This window comes from Hemiscyllium ocellatum, chromosome 20 (assembly GCF_020745735.1).
Source record: "Hemiscyllium ocellatum isolate sHemOce1 chromosome 20, sHemOce1.pat.X.cur, whole genome shotgun sequence".
NCBI classification, from domain to species: domain Eukaryota; kingdom Metazoa; phylum Chordata; class Chondrichthyes; order Orectolobiformes; family Hemiscylliidae; genus Hemiscyllium; species Hemiscyllium ocellatum.
This window is the reverse complement of record NC_083420.1, coordinates 11,224,801-11,251,365: the sequence shown is the minus strand read 5'-3', so window position 1 is coordinate 11,251,365 and position 26,565 is coordinate 11,224,801. Positions and strand designations below refer to the sequence as shown.

Here is a 26,565-nt window from a genome sequence, read left to right as displayed (position 1 = left end):
TTCTGTATATGATTGTTTGTATTTTAACTACTTTTCACATACACTACTACAATAAAAAAAATCTCTTGATTACAGCTCAGATATCACTGGTGTTTTCCATTATATATTTTAAAAAGTGTTCAGAGAATGATAAAATAATCAAGCTTCTCAAAGTTATTTTCTAATTTTAGTACAGCAATTAATTTACACTCCCATTGTGGCCGAAGGCTGAACTGTTCAGTTATCTGAAAGCTGTTCAAAATACTCTTAAGTAATGTAAGCATTTGTTCTGCTCTAGATTAACTTTAACAAAAAATATAATTAAAAAGCAGAGTATTTATAAAAACTGGCAGTTACAAAAGGAAAATGAATGATTTCAGTATCATTGATTTTTCTTAGAAACTGAGAAAAGAAAATGCTGACATTAAATAGTTCATATATTGAAACAGTATTCAGTAAGTAAGGGGTAAAAGCTATTTAAATAGGTTACTACTTGAACAGTTTTATGAGAATGTTACGTAGGGATCATAAAGTTAGGCTCTACCTTAGATTACAGGTTAAAAGTGATGTAATGCCTGCAAAATTGGAAGTGGCGTACTCATGCACAACATGTTATTAAATGGCACTATATATATGCAGTGGATGCTGGTAGGCTGTATATTAAATAGATTGACATGCTACAGGTTTCAATATGGGTTCAATTTGCTCAAAAGATCCCCTGTCAGGAGTGGAGAAGCTTGTTGAGATTCAGTGGAGCTCACTATTTTGATTTTCGATAGAAATTACATTATTGCTTGAAATTGAATTTATGTTCTAAGTGGGAAATAACATCGCATTGCAAACATATGGAAGCAATGCTGGAAATGTATTCTGTCAGCTCATTTTGCTGAGGCTTTACTGATCTGGAGTATTGAAGAAGCCTTGAGAATTAATTGAAATTAAGCAGGAAATTTAGCAGGGCTTCAGAATTCCTACCAAAGGATTGCTTAACAACCTTACAGCGTAAACGTTCATGTGGTACTTTTATTATTTTTCTCTCTCTGTCTTGCTCTTGAGAGTCTGTGAGGGTTTCGGTAGATACTTGAAATGAAAGCTCTAGGAAAGGAGCATTGATTCATTGAAATGCTGTAAATATTGCAGCTGTGGGCATGTCATAGATCAGCTGCAATGATCAGCTCACTTATACCACATGATGCGGAGGTGCCGGTGTTGGACTACCTGATAAAAGAACAGCGCTCTAAAAGTTGGTATTTCCAAATAAACTTGTTGGGCTATAACCTGTTGTTGTGTGATTTTTTAACTTTATAAGACATGCACCACGTAGCCTGGCCCTAACCACAAGCAGGAAGACACTCTGCATTCACTGAGTTTTGAAGTCCTCAAAACTAACCATTTAGTGGGATGCCATAACCTCTCCACTAAATGGCAGTGAATAAGATTAATTGACTTTGGCACATTCCCACAGGCATTTCTGGTGGCTAAGAAGACATAGACCATTATTGCTTTATTTCTATGGGAGTTTTTCTGCTTTAATATCAACAATTATGAGCATATTTGTTAGGTTTAGGTCTGCTTTTAATTTGGGATTTCCATCCTCAAAAAATTTGACTGACCTTTTCTGCATTTGCTGGCAGATTCAAAATGGCTCCCCGATGACCAATAGTAATGGGTAAGGCTGATCATTTAGAGTCCATGCAATTATCACATGCCTAAGGAACAGATTGCACCATATTACTGTTGGGCATTTTAAAGGAGTGGTCTTTTGGGCTAAAGTTAGATGCAACCCACAAAGTAAAACCTGTGGTCTGCACAATTAAATGAGGACTAACTGTGCAACAATATGCTGAGATGTTAGCTCATCATATATATTACTGATTACCTTTTCTTCATAATTTACATGGAGTACCTAAGCAATCTTTAAATTCACAGAATCAATCTGACAATTGTTTTCGTGATTTTATCAACATGATATTGTGAAAAAAGTATATCATAAAAATACAGGTACTTTTAAGCCTTAAATGGATATATTCAAGAGACAAACAATAATTTATAATTTAAGCATTTCACTGGTACATGAAGTCATAAGTTCCAGCCCTTTCAATGTACAAAATTCCCACAGAATGCTAGTAATAATGGAGGCTCTTATTCAAAGCTGTGGGCATATTTCAATTTATCAAGCAGCAAAATTCAGCACTGGTAGAAATCTAGAGTTAACTGAAGATACTTACTTATACTAGCTTTAATAATTATATTTTTTCTACAATGGTGACATTCTAATGTTTCTTGTCAGATTACAGGCATATCCTATATCCCTGTTTCCATAGTCAAAATAATAATTTCAATCTTACATGATAAATATATAATACAATGGGAATATACTGCAAAGAGATGGAATAGCAGACTCTTTCACATTTCATGTGTTGATGTCTATCAAATCTGGGGAGGGTTAAGCAATTCATTTGAAGTGAACCCCCAAGCTAACAGCTGAGATATTACATTTTATAACTACTGGGAGTTATAAGATCTATAATGTTCAGAAGCTCAAAATCCCTGAACTTCCATGCCGTGCATTTTGGTAGCAAAGTTTTTTTGTTTCTCCCCAGGGAGTAATCCATTAGTGTCCCCGTTGGACTGCTGGTCTACATTGTCATCAGGTAAACAAACTTAACTAAGCAATAAAGGCTGGAACAAACTATTAGATGTCTCAATAGAGAATGTGGGTCAAAATATTTTGACACTTTCTACTAAAGGAATAATATGCTGATATTTATGGGATGATATTAAAATTATGATTAAGTCAATACTGTAATCCTCACTGTACTCTAATCTATTGATGTTCTCACAGGTCATTGCCCCAAGGATGAGTTTGAATAATGGAGCAATTGGCTCTACAATATGATTCATGCAGAGAACATTTTGGTTATTTTCTAAAGGAAAAAGATCTGGCTTCTCAGGGCCCCATTCCGTTTCAGAAATTTATAAAGTTTGCCATTAGCTGCTTAGCTCAGGGTTTCACTTTAGAAAACAGTCGATTTAAAAAATATCAGCAGATACAGAACTGGAGTACACATAATAGCATAGTTGCCAACTCCCTACATTTATACAGCAATATTGAGTTTGTCATCTATTTCTTGCGTACTTTACATAACCGAAATTCTCCTAAGTTTCTGTGACCTGTCTAGTGTGGTCTATTATAGATTAATGCACTGTAAAAGGGCGACATAAATTCCACTAGGTCATTTTATGTAGTCTTCATCTGCAGCAAAGCTAACCAGTTGGTATGATCATCAACATGTATCTCTTTTCTGTTGCTCCTTTGCCATCAGATAGTAGGAAAGGCCAGTCAGCCCTATCTATCAGAAAATAGGAGAAAGAAGACAATGTTAGCAACGACTATCTGGCAAAGCTGCCCCTTAATGTCTCCTAAGTTCCTATGTCAGAATGTTGGCAACTATGTGCATCACTAACTACAGCAAATGAATGGCATTAATGTAGAATTAGACAAACAAATGATGAGTCAAACATCTGATTCAATACTAGGCATTTTTCTGTACACACGTCTATTGCTGGAAGAATTCAAAACCCTGGGAGCACAGTAAATACTATTCCTGCTTGATACATAAGGCATAATATGTTCTGAAATGTACACTTCATTAGGAACTTGTCCATCTCTGGAGCAGTATGATGTTGTCGACCTAATAGATGATCTAAAGTGATTAGCGTTGCGTGCCTTTGATGCAGCCGATTGTTTATATATGTCAGAAGAACTTCGCCCGTGGACCAAATGCTGATCTTCACGAAAGGAATTCCAGAATGGATTCTCAGAGACGTGGTCTGGATACAATGACTTACTCCGCTTGCTCTCTTCCAGATTATGGTCAAAAACAGAAACCTTGGTGCTAAAGAGTTTCTCTGGCTTAATATTGAATACATGTGCATAAGGGTCATCCTGAAATCTGTCCTTTTCTTTCAAGCTTACACTTCGGGCAGGCCTTCCAAGATCCACTTCTTTAGGGTTCTCGAGGATATTGTCAAATGAATGCTGTCTGCTAATCCTCAGCCTGTTCACTTTTTGCATGTTGGAGGCTTCAGAACCTGCCCAGTGGTGGACAAAGGATTCTTCAGGACACATGGGGCTTACTGGCTCTTGCAGCATGTGATCTTCACTAATATCATACAAGTTTGCTGTGTGTACACAAGCATCACATCTGTTATACGGAGACCTGACTGAGTAGTGAGGTGTATAGTTAGGCAGCTTGGACAGGCAGCTTCTGCAGTGGGCAACGGGCTGCTTGTACCTATCATTGTAATCTACAGGGGAAAGATTTTTCTCCTTCAGGCTGTAGTGCTTATTATACAGGCTGTATTTATTTTCAGCATTGGTAAGGTTGTCCTCATTATGCTGAGGAGTCCTGTTTAGGTGCAGAACTGCTTCCTGTTTCCTGTAATTCTCATTCTGATCATGATACACCGGAGGATAGTCCAGATCCTCTGGAATTGCTACATTTTCTCGGTAATGATGCTGATCTGAATGATAACTGGACTCCCGGTCAGAATCAATGGTGTAGACTTTGTCGCGATGGTGCAGCTGGCTCTCCTTTGCTCTTAGATAAGAGAGTTCTATTTCACTACAGTCGCGAGGATACTTGGCCATCATGGATTTCTTCTTAAAGGTTTCTTTATGTTTGTGATGCTTCTGATTGTTGTCAGGATCCTTGTAGGATGTAGTGCGGCTTGAACAATCAGACATGTCTGAATGGGCAAGTTCCTCTGGAAGGTACCTCTGGTTTTTAACAGGTTGCTTGGGCTCTACATTGACACTTTCTACTACTGACCCCTGATTTTGCCGCAATGTTTCCACAGATTTTTTCCACAGCTGCCTCGGCCTGGAGTTAAGTTTAGGAGTATCAGAGCTAACTGCAACCTCCACGGTATTGGGATTTGCTTCATTTAGAGTCAGTGGATGCTGCCCTTGGAGTATATAATTGTTACGGTTATCTTTCTGCCTGTTGACGTTAAATGTCATCATTTCGCCAGTGTTATCAGTGAAGCCCGTCTCCTTGGGTTGATAGGGCCTGTTGTCAGAATAGAGGAAATTTCCCTTTTGATCAACCACATCAAGCAGTAAAGATCCTCTTTGAATGAAATTGGAAGTTCTTTTCGGGGAGTTTGCTCTTGAAGCGTTCAGATTTGACATATTGGCCATTGTTTTTGACGTGTTAAAAAGCCTCAGAATATTTGTTTGAGGACTGTTCAAATCCAGGTTGGGTGATTTCTTCTTTTCCTCATAGGGAACACCGTGTATACAGCTCCAGATTCCCTACAGAACAACAACAGAAAGAGCGAACAAATGAGCACAAGTTGCTTTGACACCTCATTGTGGAACTGTTGTGCAGTACATCAAATTACATTTTTTCAAAGCTTTTGCAACCAATGAAGCTAAAACCATTCATCTAATGAGCAATATTTGATGCACGTATGTCAACTGCCTGACTATATCTTTCAGTTATAAACTGTGTAAATACATACATTTGCATTTTTCAAATAGGATTAAAATACAATGCTTCCCTGTGGGCAAACAAGTATTGAACAATATTATTGAGTGGTAAAGTAATGTGTTTTAAAGTAACAATCAAAATGCTCTTTTTTTCCTTTGAGATGAGACTTGGAGGGAGGATGGATCAGTTACTGTCAGGCTGAATGTTTCTCCACTAGAGGGAGTTAAGCAATTACTTTAATCTGGTCTTTTAGCCCTATCCTCATTGTTAATGCTTCACCCAAGCCTCAACTAAACAATTTTAATTCCAGTCTCTGGTGACTTGACTATGACTGGCTTTTGATACTTGTCTAACACAACCAAGAGACTGTTTCCTAGTTCTGTGTTGGATTGCTGCTGGAGCTGAAACAAATGAATCCCAGAGGCACAGTCACATTCGGGGAAGATAAGTGACATTGCAAGTTCTAATTTTGAAACATAGAAAATAGGAACAGGAGTGGACCACCATTCAATATGATCAGGGCTGATCTTCTAACACAATGCAATATCCCCACTTTCTGTCCATACTTATACATTATAGTCAATGGCCTGACCTCCACAGCCTTCTATGATAATGAATTCCACAGGCTGACCACCCTCTAAATAAAGAAATGCTTCCTCATCTCAATCTTAAGCGATCTATCCAGTATCATGAGAGTTTGGCCCCTTGTTCTTATCTCCTCAACCAAGGGAAATGTCCTCCCTGCACATAGTCAGGTTAGAATTTGATGTATTTCAATCAGATACTCTCTCAAAACCACAAAGAATATAGGTCAAACCAATCTTACCTCATACAACAGTCCTGAAAACCTGATATTAGCCTAGTTAGCCTTCACTACATTCCCTTTATGGCATTTATATCCTCTATTAAGTTCGGAGACCAAAGCTGCACAAGATACATTGAGTACAGTCTCACCAAGCCCCTGTATAACAGTAGTAAGACATCCCTACTTCTGAACTCAAATCTTCTTGTAATATAACATTTATATGACATTGGCAGGGTTGAGACATGCAATCATATCAAATGGATGAAAAATTCCAAGGCTTCATTGCTTAAGCTGGATTTTAAAGATAAATATGGAATTTAAATCAAATGACCAGAAAAAGAGAAATATTTTTATTTTAGTTTTCCATCCTACCATTTATAATTATGAATAACTCTAACCCCTCTGGCTTGAGGGATTCCTGCATTGCTGCATCAGAAAAAAAATTAACTTGGTTGAGGCTGCCTCGGTGAAATGGAACATGCTATCTTCAACGAAAATGTTGCGTTTGAAGACATTTTGACTTTAGAACATGGTGCTAAATGTTATATAGTATAATGAGGTTGATTTGAGTACCAGGAAATTAAGTTAACATTTACCTATCATTTAACTCTGTTATCACTATTTACAATATCATATAACCAGTAGAACAAAATATTATCTCTGAAATATTTGAAAAGTATATAGGCCTTACAAAACACTGGGATAGGAATCTTTACAATAAGAATAGATAATAATAGTTATTTTGGCATTGTTAAAAGGCAGTCACTTCATCAATAGATTTAGATGACAATGTAAGTATCAAGGTGAAAACTTCAGCTGTCTATGAATATCACCCAATTCCAGATCTGACAGTACAGGCTCAACATTATCCTGCAGCATTGTTTAATTTTGAGCTGCTTCTTTTGCTGTCAATTGGAGTTGTCTTGGTAGATGCAAAACTGATATGGTTCAGGCTGCTGATGCACAAAAGGCATTCATATCACAAGATTAACAGATGTGTAATCACTGCAAATTTACAAGTGATAATCAACAGTTGAGTGAGAAATAATTAACTCAACATGAATTATAGAAAATACAGATGTAGTGCAATCCTAGAATGGTTAGTGTGATTGGTGAGCTTGAAATCTAGTCCGATTCTCCATTATCATACATATTTTTAGTTTTCCTATCTGTTCTGAAATATACATACATTATTGCTTGAATCCAACAGGAAAGTTCCAGTACTGAATAATAAAAAAAGTCATTTAGAACATTAAATGTTTCAACTAACTTTATAATTGCAGCATAAATGATGTCCCTGCGGAATTAGGAAATAGCATAATGCAAAATAAAGATCAAATTATGCATTAGCTTTTGCGTTGGTCATATCAGAATTAGCAGCTCAGGGAGATATTATTGTTATTGAGAGGATTCAGAGGCAAATAATGAAGTTGATTTGAGTACCAGGAAATTAAGTTATGAACAATTTAAAAAGTCAATTTGCTTTCGATTGAAAAGTAGAAGATTTTAGGTGGACCTAACTAAAGTTTTAAGGGTTATGAAAGAACATAACTGATCCAAATAATTTGTTAACTATGGCAGTGCGATAACTGAGGATACACAAATGAGGGAACCATGAGCAAGAAGGGACATTAGACATACCGTTTTCGCCCAAGGTTCCAGATGCACTGTGGTCTCCTTGAATTTTGGAAAGACAACTAAGTGGACAGCAAAATATAAATTCAACATGCCCTTCTGGTGAATAAAATGATTGAGTGATGGGTATATTGGTTGTTCAATGGAAATGGGGCAAATGTATAGAGTCTAGTTCCTCTTCCCTGTTCTTAAGAATTTTAAGTTTTTTGTCTTTTATAAAGTATTACATTTCTGTGAAACACTTTGGGATGTTCAAATATATTAAAAGTACGATATAAATGTAAGTAGTTTTAAAATGACAGTGGTCTGGTCATGTGGATCAGGTCTGCTAGATTAAAAACAATAAATTAATGTTTCATTAAATATTTCTTAATGTTTAATTGGCTGTGAGACATTTTGAAAGGCACTTTGTGAATTCATGTCTTTCATCCTTTCTCTACAATATAGAATAGCTCAACTGAACTTCAGGAAAAAAAATCTGAGATCAACTATTAATCTATAATGTGCGTCAATATTTCCATTCATTCTCATCCATCTTTCCTTTGATGGCTGCTAATGAAATGCAACTTTCTTACAGAGAATTCGGCATTAAAAGACACACATAAATATCCAATATAATGACCAAGCTCATTTTTCTTAATAACCTTGCTGTCTACTCTGTCAGGATAAATGCATACTAGACGAATAATTAGTTGATTAAACCTAAGTGCAATGAGAAGATCAATGGAGGCTGATGGTTCTGTATCACTAATGCAAGACTTTCTACATTATATTTTGCCAAGTGCAATATAGTTAATTGTCTTGCTTCTCCAATGACTCACTAACTCAATCACTGGTATTGCAGAAAAAAGACATGAGTCTTTGTTTGCACCACTGCTATGAAATTTTGGATGGTCAACCTCTATCGCTCATGCAAAAGATGCAAGCTGGAAAGAAATCCAACTAAAAATAAACGGTCACTGTCAAGCCAAATTGCACAATCAGATGGGTTTTCTGCTTTTTGCTCAATCTATGTTCTCAATTTTCTATTATTACCGAACAGTTCTGTAGCACCAGCACACTCTACAAATTCATATGGCATCACTTTTTCATAAACTGCTGCATTCCCATACATTCAACCTATAAAAACTAAGTAGCTTGAAAGTGTTTAACCTTTAATGCCTACAGCCAATAAGAATTTTTTTTAATGATATTAACATTAAAAGTATAAAAAGTTACTTTTAGATGTATTGCATTTTATATGAGCTGTTGACCTGAATAGCTCTGTTGAAAATATCCCAAAACAGGAAATGTTCTTTTTAGATATTTTTCAATGTAATCACAGATGTATGAGGGTGTGGAAGGAGCCATTCAGCTTATTGTGCCTGCAAAGGTTCTTTTATCTATCATGCTGCTAACCTAGGAGCTGTTGATGAGGTCTATGAACTGTGAAATGACTGATCATACCTTTGCAGGGACTGACAATAAATTTTGCTTTTGTGAAGCTACGACTATCTGACAGGTAAGAACAAAAGGAATATTAAACAGCATCATGTGAGGGCACTTTCTAACACAAGGTTTGCAATCCTCAACACGTGATGACCTTAGAATTAGAATTCCTACTATGTGGAAATAGCTCAACAAGTCCACAACAACCCTTCCAAAGAGTAACCCACCCAGACCTATTCCCCTACCCTATATTTACCAACCTAGCCTATACATCCCTGGACACTCTGGGCAATTTAGCCTGGCCAATTCACCTAACTGGCACATCTTTGGATTGTGGGAGGAAACCCATGCAGACATGGGGAGAATGTGCAAACTCCACATAGACAATAACCCAAGTCCCTGGTGCTGTGAGGCAGTAGTGCTAACCACTGAGCCACAGTGCCACGCTCAGGATCTTCAGATCTCCAGATACAATTTCTCACATCCCAAGTTAGGGTTGGGTAATTTAGGGAATTTGTCTTTCCATGTTTGCCCAGCCGAGGCTATAGTCTAATAGATGTTATGATAGAAGCCATTCTCTTCAGGAGGACTGGGAGATCCAGTGATCCAGCTGATTGAAAGGGCCATCAGCAGCATTTTTGGGATACATCGACATAGAGCAGCTGGCAACACTTGTGCAGAATCTGACATTAAATGTGGAAGATTTTAATCTGAAAAGCCTGCTAACATTCCCTATTATGATTCATATCCAGCTTTTCCCACTGCAGCACAAGATCTCTGAAAGTGCTTCATCCTGACTTGATTGTCATAAGCTGGAACTGAGAGTAATCCTGCAGGAGGTTGCAAAAATATCGCTACTGGGAAAGGTGGGGTGTGGTGGCTTCATAGCTAAGCTATTTGATAAGCCTGCATTCTTGGTGCTCCCGCCTGTATCTGAAGGAAGGTTGACCACCTGGATCAAAACCCGCCTGAAAACCAGCACAGATGGGAACTCAGTGGTAAGTCTTCTCATGCACTATTTTGGTCAAGGTACTGTCCCATTTTCTGTGTAAATAGGGCAGTAAAACATGAAAAAAAACATTTCTTTGTATACTTCTATAAAGTCCCCTGACAGTCACGTCCTTTCAAATCTGAAGGACTCAGCTTCTTTCACCAAAGTTAATGCATTTGTAACTGTTATTTCAAGATCAAAATACTGCAGAGGATTGAAGTAATCAGCGGGTCTGCAATGGAAAGAGAAACAGCTTCAATATGAAAGGTCACAGACCTGAATTTGTTTCCCTCACCACTGACGATGCCTGTCCCACTGTGTATTCCCAGAGTTTCCCAGTTTTATTTTTGACTTTTTTTTTATCATTCTTCCCTCAGCCTTAGCTTCACAAATTCAGTAATTGAGTTCTCTGCCTTCCTTTCACGCTGACAAAAAAAAATCACATCAAAAAGGATATTTTATTCATTTTGTGGGATGGGGGTGGCAAGGACACTGTCCAACACGTTGTCCATTTCCAATTTCCTCTCATCCCATTTCGGTTTCTGGGGTCAGACGTCAGACAACACCAGGTTATGGTCCAACAGGTTTTTTTGAAATCACAAGCTTCCTGAGCACTGCCCCTTCATCAGGTGAAATTTCAAGGTGAAGACCTTGCCCACCCCAGTCCAACACCAGCAGCTCCACGTCAGTTCTATTTCTGAACCACCTCAACTGGTACAATGCTGCAAAATCTCTGCAGTCTTCCATGTTTGGACTTTTGTGTCACCCCAATTTTAATCGTTCCACTTTCAGCTGTCTTGAACCTAACCTTTCCTTAAACTCTCTTCCACTCTGCCACTCAAACCTCCAATAAAACATTATTGAAATTTATCTTTTCACCAAGCAGTTGATCCCTCATCTTTATATCACCTTATCAGGCTTGGTGTCAGACTTTAATAACTCTCCTCTGAACATCTTAAGTAGGGGGATGTTCAAGGTGCTATATGAATACAACTGTTTCTTGCAGTTGATAATTAATATGTTCTGAAAGAATGTCTGTGACCTAATGAAGTGAGGCAACAGGCAATGGATATTAATTAAGGATTAAGTGGACATGAATTGGATGTGTAAATATGAGGAATCAGCAATCAATAGGGTATGAGCTTCATGGAGGACAGTTAACTGAAGTAAACTTTTCATTAAAAGTGTGGACTTGGACTCTGTTTAAAACAACTTTATTCCAGTGTATAGCAGTTGTTATCTATTACAATATGAAATACCGTTCAGAAAAAAAAACAAACAAACATGATCTTGTGATTGAAAAGTACTTCATTTATATCAAGAATTGCATAAATTGACTGTCACTCAAGACCATTAAAGCTATTGGAATGGATGAAATTCTACCTTTCTTATTGATTTTCTAAAGACTTTTTTGTCTACCTACTTGTTATGCACTTAGGAAAATGGTGTGCAGAGAGTTAGTCAAGTTTCTGGGTCAGTACTCTGCTACACTTCTCCCAGTAGTTCCTTGTTAATATATTTATCAAATAACATTAGAACTGCTAATTTGTCAGGAATATTACATGAAACGTGTTTTTGCATCGTGCTTAATTTCATCTACACTTGCAGCCAAAGTTACATGAATTGTTTCAAACATTCAAGTCAAATTGGAAATTTGATCCGAAAATTAGGAGCTATTACATTAACACTGATTGAAAATACTGATATGGTTAAACATATTTTTAATATAAAAATCACAAGTGACTCATTAGAAACTAATAAATATTATGTGTGTTTTTTTTTCAATAATTCATTTATGGCTATCGCAGACAAGACCAGAATTTATTGCCCATCTCTAATCGTTCTTGGAATTGAACTGAGTCCCTTCGACCAACATGTTATTCTTTCTCTCAGCTATTTTACACAACTGACCGGATGTGCTATTTCAGAGGCCAGTTAAAAGTGAAGCCTGGACTCACCTCTAGGCCAGACTGGGGAAAGATAGCAGGTTTCCTTGCCTATAAAACTTCAGTGAACTAAATGTTTCCTTCTTCTGAAATAACAATCCTGTACTTTCATGGTTAGGACTATTGATATAAGTTTTTCATTCCAAATGTATATGATTAACTGAAGTCACTTATCTGAATTGCATATTGGCCCTGTGGTTTAGTAGATTAAAATGCTTGCCTAGGAAACAGGAGACCCTGAGTCTGCCTCTCAGCAGTATCTCAATCTGTTTCATTAATAAAAGGATTTAAATCAAAACAAAGTTAAGTGTTTTCTGATGTCAGGAGGAAGCATTTCAAATGATATGCAATGATGAAGAAAATTGAAGCAAATGTGCAATCGTTAATGTGTAGGACATAGAATTAATTATTATAGGAAATGGTGGTGTACTTCAAGTGTCACTAGCAATCCAGACACTGAGGTCAAATCTAATTGGTCAGGATTCCGGTCACATGGGTTAAAACCGCACCATGGCAATTTGGTGGCATTTAAATTCCAAGGAGATGCTGGTGTGATAATTGTCCAATAAATTTAAGGTTGTTTTGACTTGATTGGATGCAGGGGCTACAAGATGGACGGGCAAACTAACCATGGTACCATGATGCTGGAAGCCATCCGAGAGGGATCAAGTTAACTGGGGGTGGTGAAAATTACTGGCAAATCTCAGCAGGTGTGTGGGGACAAAGCAGAGTTAACATTTCGGGACAGTTTTGATCAATAGTCACCAAATTCGACATGTTAACTCTGCTTTACTTCCACAGGTGCTGCCAGACTGCTGAGTTTCACCAGCAATTTCTGTTTTTGCTTTGGATATTATTGATAGCTACTCCAAATCATTGCATGGCTTTTTTTTTCACTGAGGTGCAAGACAGTGTTGTGTGGCAGACCTCACATTACTCAAAGCCTTTTGTGCTCCTGCAAAGGGTGATGTTAGAGGTAATCTAATGTACTGACAGACAATTAAATTATAAAATGCAGATACTTCAGTTTAAAGTAATTTCCTTCCATTGTGCCAGAACAAAAAGCAAGAGAAGTGTGCAAATCTTGAATACTTTCTGCATTTCTTTCCACAATGTTTCATTTATTCTGTGATAAATGCTGTATTCTATTCCAGCGCAAGCGTTTGTAACCCAACAATTCATTAAATCATTGTGACTGAGAGTTTGATCCACGGGTTGACACGATTCCATTGAGAAGCTGCATCTACATAAATATTCATAATGAGACTACAAATCATTCCCTATTCTTTGCAATCTCCCAGTCACTGTATGCAGAAGTACTGGTGACTGGCTAAATCTATACTTTAGCACAAAAACCAGTTTCCACCTTTCTCTTCTGGATTTTTCCCTGTCAAGCAATCATCCATTCGGGCAGAAACCAGCACTTTACATGCACACCACCAAGCTAACCAGTCAGCCTGTGAACATACTACAGGGGCAATGTAACAAAAACCAATACCTAAAAATGGGGGAAATAATGGGAGGGACATGATCAAATTTGTGTCAGAGAAGGAGATTATGAACCCCGACCTCTGCAATGGCCACAATCCCTAAAAGGCTTTGAGGCTACAAGTGGACATCTAAGGGTAAGCATAGCCGCAGGACAGGGAAGTCAGTTGGGAACTATGCCCCTCTCTATAGCTCAGGGCCTGGATCTGCTGAAGGCTGCTTTAGCCTGGTCGAGGAGAGGTCCTCTGACCTGTCAGATCCCTCCAAACAGAGTGGCCAAAGACCAGGAGTATGGGACTGTAAAGTAAACAGAGGAACAATAAAAAATGTTTTATTGTGAATTAACTAAACCAGGAGAGCAACCTCCTACAACCTATGTTTGCAATGTCCATAGACTTCATAGTACCACAAAAAAGTCAGTTGGACTGTCCATGAACCACCTATACCTCAAACTGTGCAGGCTAATTCCATGCAACATCTTCCAGCCCCAGATCCCCGATGGAAAGTGACAGGAATCCTGCGTAGAGATCCTCCACTCAGTACTTCACAAAACCCAGTTCTTTATATTTTAATCAACCTGTTCAGTAATCTTACGACACACCTCTAGAGCAGGTAGAATCTGCTCCAGGACTTCTGCATGAAAGGCAAGGACACCACCACCACATACCAGTCTCTCAATCAACTCTGGACCTGTTCTGGTTTACCCTTTAAGAGACCAACATTTCTAACATTGATGTCAAGAGGTGGAGACCAGCTTTTCTACATATGGACCTTCATAAGATGACCCAAGCAACCAAAAGCTACCAGACAGGCACCTCTTTATTCAGGTTGTGGGTGGAGGTGGGGGGATGTGGAGGAGATTTGAGGGTTGGGAAGGTGGCATTGGGGCAGTGTGTAAGTGATAGAATGGGAGTCAGGACACATAAATAACCTCAGTGCAAGCTTGTCAGAGCTACCAATCGAGAAAAATGTACAGAGCACACAGCAGAATGCATTTGGTGTGCTCATCAATTGGCAACTTGATGTGTAATAGTCCAGACATACATACGTTTAAATCCATGTGGTGTTAGAGCATGGAGACCAATGTAGAGTGAGTGGTCACTTCCATCAACATGAAATTGGGACTCAACACAATGGAGCATCTAATTTCTCTGGTATAGAGCTGGAAAGGTAGACATTGGTCTCAGCTCCCTGGGAGAGGAACCTGGGAGAGGCATTACGTAGGCCACTGTGGCCTGCTCTTGTGTCACTAATCTTACCAGTGACCTCCTGAGTGTGAAATCACCAACTGGCTCAGATTGCCTCAGTGTGTCGGCAAGCCCACAGAGTTCAAAGCTGCTTGGAGCCTCCCAATGTAGCCATCTGAGTGATGTCAATGGAAAAATCAGCCTTCCACCTCCCAACCTGTAATCACTGGGGAAGCAGCTCACTGGCACTCAAGGCAAATACTCAAGCTTTATAGAAAAGACAATCCAATGGAGTTTTTACATTGGACTTTTTATTGTCTTTGAGTGTGATGCTGGAAAAGCGCAGCAGGTCAGGCAGCATCCGAGGAGCAGGAGAATCAATGTTGCAGGCATAAGCCTTCATGAGGAATGTCTCATTCCTGATGAAGGTCTTATGACCAAAACATTGACTCTCCTGCTCCTCGGATGCTGCCGGACCTGGTGTGCTTTTCCAGCACTACACTTTCGACTCTGATCCTTAGCATCTACAGTCCTCACTTTCTCCTAGTTTTATTGTTTTTGGTTTGTGAGTTAATATTTACACTGAAGTGAAGGCAAACCCGCAAAACTGCACTGAAGGAATACATTTGGATGACATGACGATGGTGGTAAGGATTGTGAAACTGTTGATGTCCAGTGCAACCTTGGTTATCCAAACACCAATTATCCAAATTTTGGATTATCCAAACAAAATCTTAAGGTACTGATGCTTGGGTAAACTATGTTATTCGAACATTCGGTTATCCGAACAAAGTACTCCTTGCCCGTGTCATACGGATAATCGATGTTGCCCTGCACTGAGGATGGGACGGTCAGATTAATGTGAAGTGTTCTTGGCTAAACTGCACTTTAAGCAGTTCTCTGGCAGCTAAAGACACTGTGGTCAATGCTGCTACTATAGCTCTCCCTCTATGTGCTACTTTGTCACCTCCATTTACTTCAGTAGCACTTCTTACTGTTTCACTGATAACAGTGATCAGAGAATGTCACCAGGCACAAGCAGTGGATAGTAGATGATGATAAACCTGCTGTAATGCTGGACTTTACATTTCTTTATTTTCTATGAACATACAAACATGAAAGCAGGAAGAGACTGACTACTCCATCAGTCTGTCTCATCCAACTGCAATGTCTTATGCATTGGCATGAGAGGATTTTGAGAGCAGAACATTAATAATAGCTCCAGTCTGCCAGAAATCTAGCCACTATTAGTCTTGATCTAGTTCAGTGAGGGAGGACAAATGGCAAAGTATACTTTGTATATGAGGAATTACTTCATTTACATATTAAGCTGCATGGTAACATGACAGTGGCTGTTTGCAGGTCTATACCACATCATGTAAATAAGCATCTATTTATATTGGAGGAATGACTATGCAACATGGAAAGGGTACAACTAGTTCAGGTAAGTAGATCTCAGCCATTTATTTTTATTTTCTTGCTGAAACTTATGCACATAAGAATTTTGGTGCTAATTGTTGTAAATCATTTATGTTTTGCCACAGAGGATGATCGCGATTGCAACAACGTTATGCTCCACTGCCTTCATTTCAGCAGTCATTAATCAGAGGCCTGAGTGTTGTACTGCTCTGTCACTGGGACTTCAGACTCATGTCTACATTGTGGATTTTTTTCCTCCTTTAATTCTTTCTGTGTCTTTTTAAAGCCCCAACTGTTTTGGTCATGGTTTGGAGGTCAGGTCATTGAATATAATTAAGACAGAGATAGATAGGTTCTTGATTGTAAAGGGGATCAAGAGTTTAGATTACTTACAGTGTGGAAACAGGCCCTTCGGCCCAACAAGTCCACACCGACCCGCCACCCACCCATACCCCTAACCTAACACTACAGGCAATTTAGCATGGCCAATTCACCTGACCCGCACATCTTTGGACTGTGGGAGGAAACCGGAGCACCCGGAGGAAACCCACACAGACACGGGGAGAACGTGCAAACTCCACACAGTCAGTTGCCTGAGGCGGGAATTGAACCCAGGTCCCTGGTGCTGTGAGGCAGCAGTGCTAACCACTGTGCCACCGTGCCGCCCAGTTGTGGGGAGAAAGCAGGAGGATGGAGTTGAGAAATTTATCAGCCATGATTGAATGACGGAGCAGACTCAATGGGCTGAATGGCCTAATTTCTGCTTCTATGTCTTATAGTGCACTGTGTTTATCTCACATGGTGCTTCAGATTTTCCTGCCCCCTATTGTGAAACCCCTATTAACTCTCCCCACGCTGCTAAATTTCACATCCATAGTCTGATTTCATTTCCATCAAAAAGCATGTTTTTTCGACTCCGACTGAAATTTGTTTTTCAAAATGTTGACCTGAAAGTCTGCCAAAATTATCGAGCAGCTTTTCACATCCAGATTACATTGTAACAGAGGTGATTACATTCAGGTGATATCCCCTGGTTTGTATATAGGTAACAAGGTGACACCAGGTTCATAAAGGGGAGCTGAGGTGTGCCTGCACAGGGATGGGTGTGGTAGTTAAAAAGAATGTTTCCAGGCGAAAACATTGCATGGGGCATACATTATCATGCACAGGGATAGAAGTGCAATCACAAAAATATAGAAAATACGAGGAGGAGGCCAGAAGTTCAAGCCTCCGATATGATCGTGAAAGATCATTCAACTTTGACCCCTGTTCTCACTTTTCCCCCATACACTCTGATTGCTTTTGCCCTAAGGACTATATCTGAAATAACTCCATGAAGGCTGGCATCCTATCACCAAGTCACCCTTTATTTATGCATGCATAGTACTTGACACTGATCCAGCTAGCTCCTGGAGTGAGCAGAACCTCTGACACTCCTGTTTACATCTGTCAGCCAGGACTTTGTCTGTTGAATTGTTCTTGTCTCTCTTTGGGCTCTATCTCTACCTATTGTTTACTCCTTACACCCTCCCTCATTCTGCTAAAAAAAACACAACATTTTCCTAGTTGTCCTGAGGTAGGATCATTGAACCAGAAACATTAACTCTGATCTCTCTCTCCCTCTAGAAATGCTGCCAGACCTGCTGAGCTTTTCCAACAGTTTGTGGTTTTGTTTCCAATTTCTAGCATCCACAGTTCTTTCATTTTTTTATTTAACCCCAATCAGGGATCTCATGTTACTATGAGGTCCACCTGGCTGACCTCATTCCAATCACTAAAATACCACACCCCTTCTTAGCCTCAAACATGTTCCATGGCAGGGAATTCTACAGACTCATCACTATCCAAGTGAAGAAATATTCCTCATCTCAGTCCTACATGGACTAACGCATATCCTTCGACTGTGCCCCTTGGTTCTAGACTCCCCGATCATTGGGAACATTTTCCAGTCTCATCCTGATGAAAATTTTAATAGGTTTCTATTTTCTAGAACCCCATTCTTCTAAACACCAATGAATAAAATCCAAACCAATCCAATCTCTCTTCATATGTCAGTCCTGTCATCTCAGAAATGAGCCTGGTAAACCTCAACAACTAGTCAACCCCAACAATGAAGTGACAGTCAAAATAACGCAAAGTATGATGAAAAGCAACAAAAAATAGGATTATGCATGGCGAGTTCTTGTATGTAAACTCTACATAAATGATTAAATGACAATTTTTTAAATGGCTGAAATTTCTATATTTTGATGCAAGTTCTGTGATTCGTGTGTGTTGAGAATGAATTATGCAACCAAACTGCTTTATCAATAACCCTCCCTCCATCATAAGGCCAGAAGTGAGGATGTTAGCTGATGATTGTACAATGTTCAGCACCATTCGTGGCTCCTCAGATACTGTGCTGTCCATGTCCATATGTAGCAAGACCTGGACAATATTCACGTTTGGGTTGACATTTGACAGGAATAATACATGCCACCCAAGTGCCAGCCAGTGATCTAACAAGAGAGAATCTAATCATCGTCACTTAATATTCAATGCATTACGAGTACAGAATGTCTTATTATCATCATCCTGAAAGTTGTTATTGACCAGAAACTGAGCTGAAAAAGCCATATAAATACAATGGTAGGTTAAAGGTTAGAAATCCTGTAGCAAATAACTCAACACCTATCTCTCTAAGCCTGTCCACCATCTACAAGGCAAAAGTCAGGAGTGTGAGGGAATACTCCCCACTTGCCTGGATGGATGCAGCTCCAATAACATTCAAGAAGCTTGACGCCATGCAAAACAGAACGACTCACTTGACTGGCACCATATCCTCAAAACTCACTCCCTCCACCGACCGCACTGAGTGGCAGCTGTGTATATCAATTATGCGATGCAGAAAATCTTTAAGGCTCCTAAGACAACACCTTCCAAATTTATGACCACTACTAGCTAGTACGACAAAGACAACAAATACATGGGAACACCACTTTCAAATTTCCCACTTGGCTTGGAAATATATCATCATTACTTTACTGTCACTGGGAACCCCTGCCCTAACAGCATTGTGATAAACCTACCGTTCAGCATGACCTTATCAAGGGCAATCACTGATGAGTAAATAATGATGGCCCAGCCAATGAAACCCATATTCCCGGATGAATAAATAAAGCAATGACATTTACACATCAACTCAATTGTGTCCACATGTCTTATACAGTAAAATGTTCTAATCTGGGGGGGCACTTAAAGGAGTGTGGAACTTGAATCAATAATTACTTTTAAAAGGGAATTGAATATTTACTTAAAAAGCAATCCTTTTCAAGGGAAAGAATGAGGGAAAGAGATTGAGTATGCAGGACTATGCACAGCACAACAAGTTGGTATCTTGTTTCCTGTAAGTTATATGATTCTAGGCATGCTAGAATCCCCCATGTATGTCATTTGGTGAGATTTATGGGGCTGGAAGTGGAGTAGGAACTTTCAGTTTTGGAAATCAGCTGACATATAAAATGTGTCACTGATTGAAATGCTTTGTACCATTGCTAGACATTAAAATTACCCACTTTGTGTAAGAACTGTTCTTTTTAAAAGTAAAATGTCACATGTTATTTCACTTTCAGTCTGTCAGCTGACTGCCTTAGCACTGGGTGAGATTGAATATACAGCAGTATTTGCAATTATGCATCATTAATTAGATTGCCTGAAAAATGATTCAATTAGGACTCACTTCTTACCAGGACTGGAGATTGTAGCAACAAGGAGAGATTGGAGGGGTTGGGGATGTTTTCCTTGGAACGGAGAGGAATGAGTAATGATATAATTGCAGGATACAAAATTGTGAGGGGTAGAGATAGAAGGAATCTGTTTCCTTTGAGAGAGCATTCAAACGTTAGGGGTCATAGATTCAAGATAATTAGCAGAAGGATTAGAGGACACATGAAAAGACACCCTTTTGGGCGGCACAGTGGCACAATGGTTAGCACTGCTACCCCAGAGACACAGGTTCAATTCCTGCCTCAGTCAACTGTCTGTGTGGAGTTTGCACCTTCTCCCCATGTCTGCGTGGGTTTCCTCCAGGTGCTGTGGTTTCCTCCCACAGTCCAAATATGTGCAGGATAGATAAATTGGCCATGCTAAATGGCCCGTAGTGTTAGGTGAAGGGGTAAATGTAGGGGAATGAGTCTGGATGGGTTGCTCTTCGGAGGGTCGGTGTGGACTTGTTGGGCCGAAGGGCCTGTTTCCACACTGTAGGTAATCTAATCTAATCTTTTTATGCAGAGGGTGGTGGGTGTCGGGAATTCCCTGCCTTACTTGGTGGCAGAGGCACAGACCCTAAACTTTTTAAAAAAGAACCTCAATCTGCACTTTAAGTGCCATAAGATGCAGGGCAATGGCCGTATGCAGAAACATGGGATTAGAAAGGTATCTGGGTGTCTTTGAGTCGGCATGGATGAGATGAGCTAAAAGGCCTCCTTCTCTCTTGAATAATGTGTGTGTTTTTATAGTTCTTCTAAAGTTGTTGTCAAAGAGTGGGGTGCTCGAAAAGCACAGCTGGTCAGACAGCATCCATGGAGCAGGAGAACCCATGTTTCAGGTATAAGTCCTTCATCAGGAATGAGGCTTATGAACCAAGGAGGAGCTGAGAAATAAATGGGAGGGAGGTGGGGCTGGGGGTGAGGCAGCTGAGAATGCAATAGGTAGATGAAGGTGGGGGTGAAAGTGATAGGTTAGGGGGAGGGTGGAGTGGATAGGTGGGAAAGAATATGGACAGGTAGGACCTGTTCAAGAGGGCGGTGCTGGGTTGGAAGGTTTGAACTAGCCTAAGGTGGGGGGAGGGGAAAGGAGGAAATAGCAGGGGAAATGGGGAAACTGGTGAAATCCACATTGATCCTGTGTGGTTGGAAGGTCCCAAGGCAGAAGGTGAGGCATTCTTCCTCCAGGTCAGGTGGTTAGGGTTTGGGGATGGAGGAGGCCCAGGACCTGCCTGTCCTTGGCAGAGTGGGAGGGGGTGTTGAAGTGTTTGGCCACAGGGTGGTGTGGGTGTCTTCTAAAGCTGGGTGCTTGACAAAGTATTCTTACATCATAAAGTTAGGATTCAAATATAGATAAAGGTTAGAGAAAAGAACCCAGGCAATCAACGGGCATAATGAGGCTCCATTTTTTTCTTCACTTACCCTGCTGATTGAGAAGAGAAGGCCTGGTTTTCCAGTACAGGTTCCCATGAAACAGTGCCTTAGGCTCCAATAGAACCAGTGCTCCCACACAAAGGTGATCAGGCTCAGTGCCATAGCAGCAGCCAGCATATAAAACACGCCCGCCATGTTGTCAACATCCAACTGGCTGCTCATCACTTCATTCTTCTCATTGTGGCAGATTCCAGTCAGCCACAAACTCTCCAGCTCTTCCATTTCACCTGCACGTGAAACACAGATCCATGCAGATTCAGTACATAAGCATGTGACATCCACAAAGCAGTGCCAATGACAGTTACAGCTCCTAATGCATTGTTTCTCAAATTGAGGGAGATGCAAAACACAATTTACCATCGACATTAATTTGAGATTAATGGAGAAAACTGAGAAGTGATTGTAGAAAAATGAAATCTCTGCTCCCCATTTTAACACAAAGTGAGAATCAGGAGGATTGAGTACACCATGGGGCTGAAGATTTATAAATATATACTCTGGAACAGAAGGCTATCTTTGTTAACCTCTCCATTGCCACAATATTGCTAAGTACTTGTTTACTTGTAATGGAAAATGTCCACCTATCCAACAACACATTAATTTAATAGCAATGTGTTCACAATCACCATGGTTTTTCTTGGTAAGTATTAACTTTTGCACATTATATGCATATAAAATTCATTTATCTACCATTTAAACCTGTCTAAAATAAATAGTAAATGTGCAGTAAAACAATACAAAGAGATTTACAGAAATATGTTGAATAATTGCACATTAATATTTACAGACCATCACTTCAAGACCAACAACTCCAATGAGATAAATGGGTCATAGTTAAATCAACAAAATGTAGAGATCATACAAATTGGCAACAAATGAAGCCTTTTTAACAATGCAGCTTACAAATTATGGTATCATACAAAGAGACAAAAAACGGTGAGATTGTATATTTATTATACTCATAAAGTGTTTACTATCAAAATTAACTAAATTACTAAACATGCTTTCCATATCAACACAATATATAATCCAAAAACACTTGTGTAGATTTAGCTGACAGCTCTTTTGTCCAATGTTTAAACTAGTTGTCAATTTATCCAGTTTGCTATTATATTAAATAAAATGTAGATTCATATCTCAAATCGATTTAACTGCTATTGCTCCCTATGTTCCTTACCAGCAAAGATGTTGTCTTGAGATTTCTTTTTAAGAGCCTCAAGGTTGTAGCAAACTGGACTGATTGTGAGTTTTAAAACAGTGAATTCTAAAGTCATCAAGATTAACTTTGACCACTTCCCATATTAGAAGGGAGCTCCAAACAATATTGGGAAATGTGAAGCAAAGACAGGCAACAATGAGCACATTCATTTTCCAAAAGCAGCCAGGAAAAATAAAATACTCAATAATTCAGAAACTTAGATCATCTGTATGAAGATAAGTATGTCAGTGAAAGACAAAATTAATGTCAGTGCAGCTTATCATTTACATTTCTGACTCCTTGTGAAATGGGAATTCCTACAGACAGTAAGGATGTATTCTCAGTGTTTGATTTAACCTAAACAGAGAACATTCAGAAACATTATCCTTTTAGGTGCATCATTTCTCACTAGGAAAAAAAGCAGAACTCAAGAAAAAAATGTTTTCATTTCAGTCATTATTCTTAATATCAGAGTTTTGAATAATGTCATGAACATGAAATGATATCTGCATACAGTTTTGTAACCAATGATTCCCCATACGCAGGGTTTATGAGCTCAGTGTGCCTCTGTGGGTAGCCATCAAGTAAAAGGCTGAAACTCCACAGGGGAAGGAATATCAGATAGATAAGAGTTGCTTCTGCCTGTTCTTGCGTACATCCAAACTCATAAATTGATCACCAAACTAGGTGATTAACTACAAAATGAGATTTTAATACTTTTCTTAATAACAGGTTTATTCATGGAATGCAGCACTCCATAAGCTCATTATCTACCTCCCAATCGTCTCCCTTTACACTGTTTTAGAGCCAAATCAAGCCAAAGTAAAAGCATGGCAGCATGTTAAGGTCATAATCTTTCTTCATGCTATTTTGATAAAAATGATAAAACAAATTACGCCAAATGTCCCTTTAAGGGAGCTCAGTATTTCAAGGTAAAAGCACAAAGAAAGCTTGGTAAATCAACTTAAAATTTGGTTTTATGGGGTGATAATACACTCCAGCTCTTACAGTGCCTACCAGTTGTGGATAGACTCCAGCATAACAATGGAGATCGCACACAGTATCTCAAAGGCCACCCAGATGTAACCATAGCAGACAGCTAGGAAGTTAGCTCCAAGAACCATCATTGCCTGGACTTAGTAACAACCAAGAACCCGAGCAGACTCATGAGAAATGGCCTCCATACTGGGCCACAGTCTCTCTTATAAGTACTCTAAACACTTAATTAAACAATGTCCTTCATTTGTGTATCTTAGCAATATAATTAACATACCATTAATGAAAACAACTGGTTCAATAGCATAATAAATACTAAAAGAACAGCGGATGCGGTAAATCAGAAACAAAAACAAAAATTGCTGAAAAAGCTCAGCAGATCTGGCAGATCTGTAAAGAGAAATCAGAGTTAACTTTTCCTGTCTGGAGTTCAAAGGAAGGGTAACTGGACCCAAAATATTAATTCTGATTCCCCTCCATATGCCAGACTTGCTGAGCTTTTCTAGCAATTTTTGTTAACAATAGTGTCATCGCTGAAGGCTTTGTCACTAATTGGGAAATACGTTAAATAAGTTTCTGCTTCACTATCATCCATTATATATCGCAAACAATTGAACTTACCCACTAACCAACACTTCCTTAATCTATCCCCATGGGTCAAGACTGGAACGTTAGAGAATTAAAAGATAGTAAGGAGTAAATTAAGCCACTATTTTAAGTCAAGATGTTTGCAAAGAATGGCAACTGTCTGGAAGCTTCAAGATAATCATTTGCATTATTAGTAGTTAGGCATCTCACTCATTGATAAGGCAACATTTATCAATGTCTGACTTGGATTGGAACTTGGACAAAGTGAGGACTGCAGATGCTGGAGATCAGAGTCGAAAAGTGTGGCACTGGAAAAGCACAGCAGGTCAGGCAGCATCTGAGGAGCAGGAGAACTGACATTTCGGGCATAAGGAATCATCAGGAATGAGGGCTTATGCCCAAAATGTCAATTCTCCTGCTCCTCAGATGCTGCCTGACCTGATGTGCTTTTCCAGTGCCACACTTTTTGACTTGGATTGGAACTGAAGAACAAATATGCAGAAGGAGGAAGAAAATCTCTTATTGAAAATTGGATTTACAAATAAATGGCATGTAAAATCTATGCCTGCAGCACACTCTTAATCAGAGATTGACCTTCAGTGGAGTGGCCTTTACAAATCTCATTATGTTTTCATTGTCTGCATTTGTCTGGTAGACCTAAGATGTATTATGATACATTTCAGTTGTCATGTAGAATTCTGCAATGTTCACTTGACCTAATTCCATCTGCAATTTATCCATCCAATAGTCAGTACTGAAGTGTGCAGTAATTATTAATCTACTTTTTAGTTCTAAGGATAGGTACGCAATGCTTTATGACCAGTGAGCCTGTATTACATCCAGTTGTTAGTACCATCCATGTACTGTCCAGTTTCTGTTACCATGGAGTGTATTACAGTGCTTTTTATATACCTGACTCTCTGACTGTTTTGCAATCGTGTACAAGGTCAATCATTTATAATTACCTGATTATTGATCTGGTTACCTGTATATACTAGCTTCATGCATTTATAGCCTGAGTATGGCGCATCTTTGGGCAATCAGATTTGACTTTATGATTGCGACAAAAAAATTTACCATTGCAACATAAAGCTGGTAAAGCTCCCTGCAATGATGAGGTATTACTTGAGCTGTTTCAGTGCACAGGAGGGACTTTAAGCAAGGGTACTTTCAAGCTAATTAAGCACTCTATGTAATCATCCTGGGCGATTCTCCATGAGGATGTCAAGAACTAAAGTTAAGTGGCAACATTCAAACACCTCATTGACATTATCGCCAGGGAGCTGGATCACACACCTGCAATAATTTAGAAGAGATCTTTCTAAACGATAAATATCTTGAAATTAGAAGCTTTCCTTTTGGTTCAGTTTACAATGTTCCTCTGCAGCCGTTAGGTCCAGATCCCCTAATGCAACAGTCTTAAAAACGACAAATGAAGCATCACATGGGTTGTGACTCAACGCAGCTACCCATTGTAGGAAACTCATTCGGTCAAGCACTCTCTTACTTAGCTCCAGTGTCCTCAATATGGCCCCAACTTTTGGCCATTTGACACTGCACTCTAAAATCCAGGTGTACCCAGGACAGTACATTTTGCTTTAATACGTGATTTGGAACAGAAAAATGCTAATGTAGTACAGGAACAGACCCTGCAAAATCTGGTGAATTCAGCTCTACAGAAATTTGAATTCAATAAAAATCTGGTACAGGTAGACAACCCTTTATCTGAAATCCCAAAATCCAAAAAGCTCCAAAGCCTGAAACATTTTTTGTGAAGTTGTTTTCTAGTTAACAAGGTTGTTTGGCGTGCAACAGTTAACTCAAGTTGACACCCACTCGATGCGTGTCACTCAGATGCGACGTGTGGGGACGTGGCCCAGCACCAGCAGGCCTCAATTCTGTTATAAGGCCTGTTTTACTTAGTGACTCATGCTCCTTCAGTAAGATCTTTTAAAATTTCACCATCAGACCGCCACTTATTCTGAATTCCGAAAACCATTTAGTCCTGAGCATTTCGGATAAAGGATTGTGCATCTGTTTTAGCCCTTTTATCTAAGGAAAGATATGATTAGATTAGATTCCCTACAGTGTGGAAACAGGCTCTTCAGCCTATCAAGTTCACCCTGACCCTCTGAAGAGTAACTCACTCCCCTCTGACTAATGCACCAAACATTATGGGCAATTTAGAATGGCCAATTCACCTGGCCTGCACATATTTGGACTGTGGGAG

At 39.3% G+C, this 26,565-nt stretch overlaps 1 protein-coding gene across 1 annotated transcript in view; it reads right to left on the bottom strand.

Annotated features, from left to right (window-relative positions):
• Positions 1–3,496: 3,496 nt before the first annotated feature.
• grin2aa (glutamate receptor, ionotropic, N-methyl D-aspartate 2A, a) overlaps positions 3,497–26,565 on the bottom strand; it is a 284,779-nt gene continuing 261,710 nt past the window's right edge. The window contains exons 11-12 of the mRNA XM_060840947.1: positions 21,542–21,780; positions 3,497–5,299 (exon numbers count right to left, since the gene is read on the bottom strand). Coding sequence (XP_060696930.1) covers positions 3,497–5,299; positions 21,542–21,780 — 2,042 coding nt within the window. The remainder of the gene's footprint in view (positions 5,300–21,541; positions 21,781–26,565) is intronic.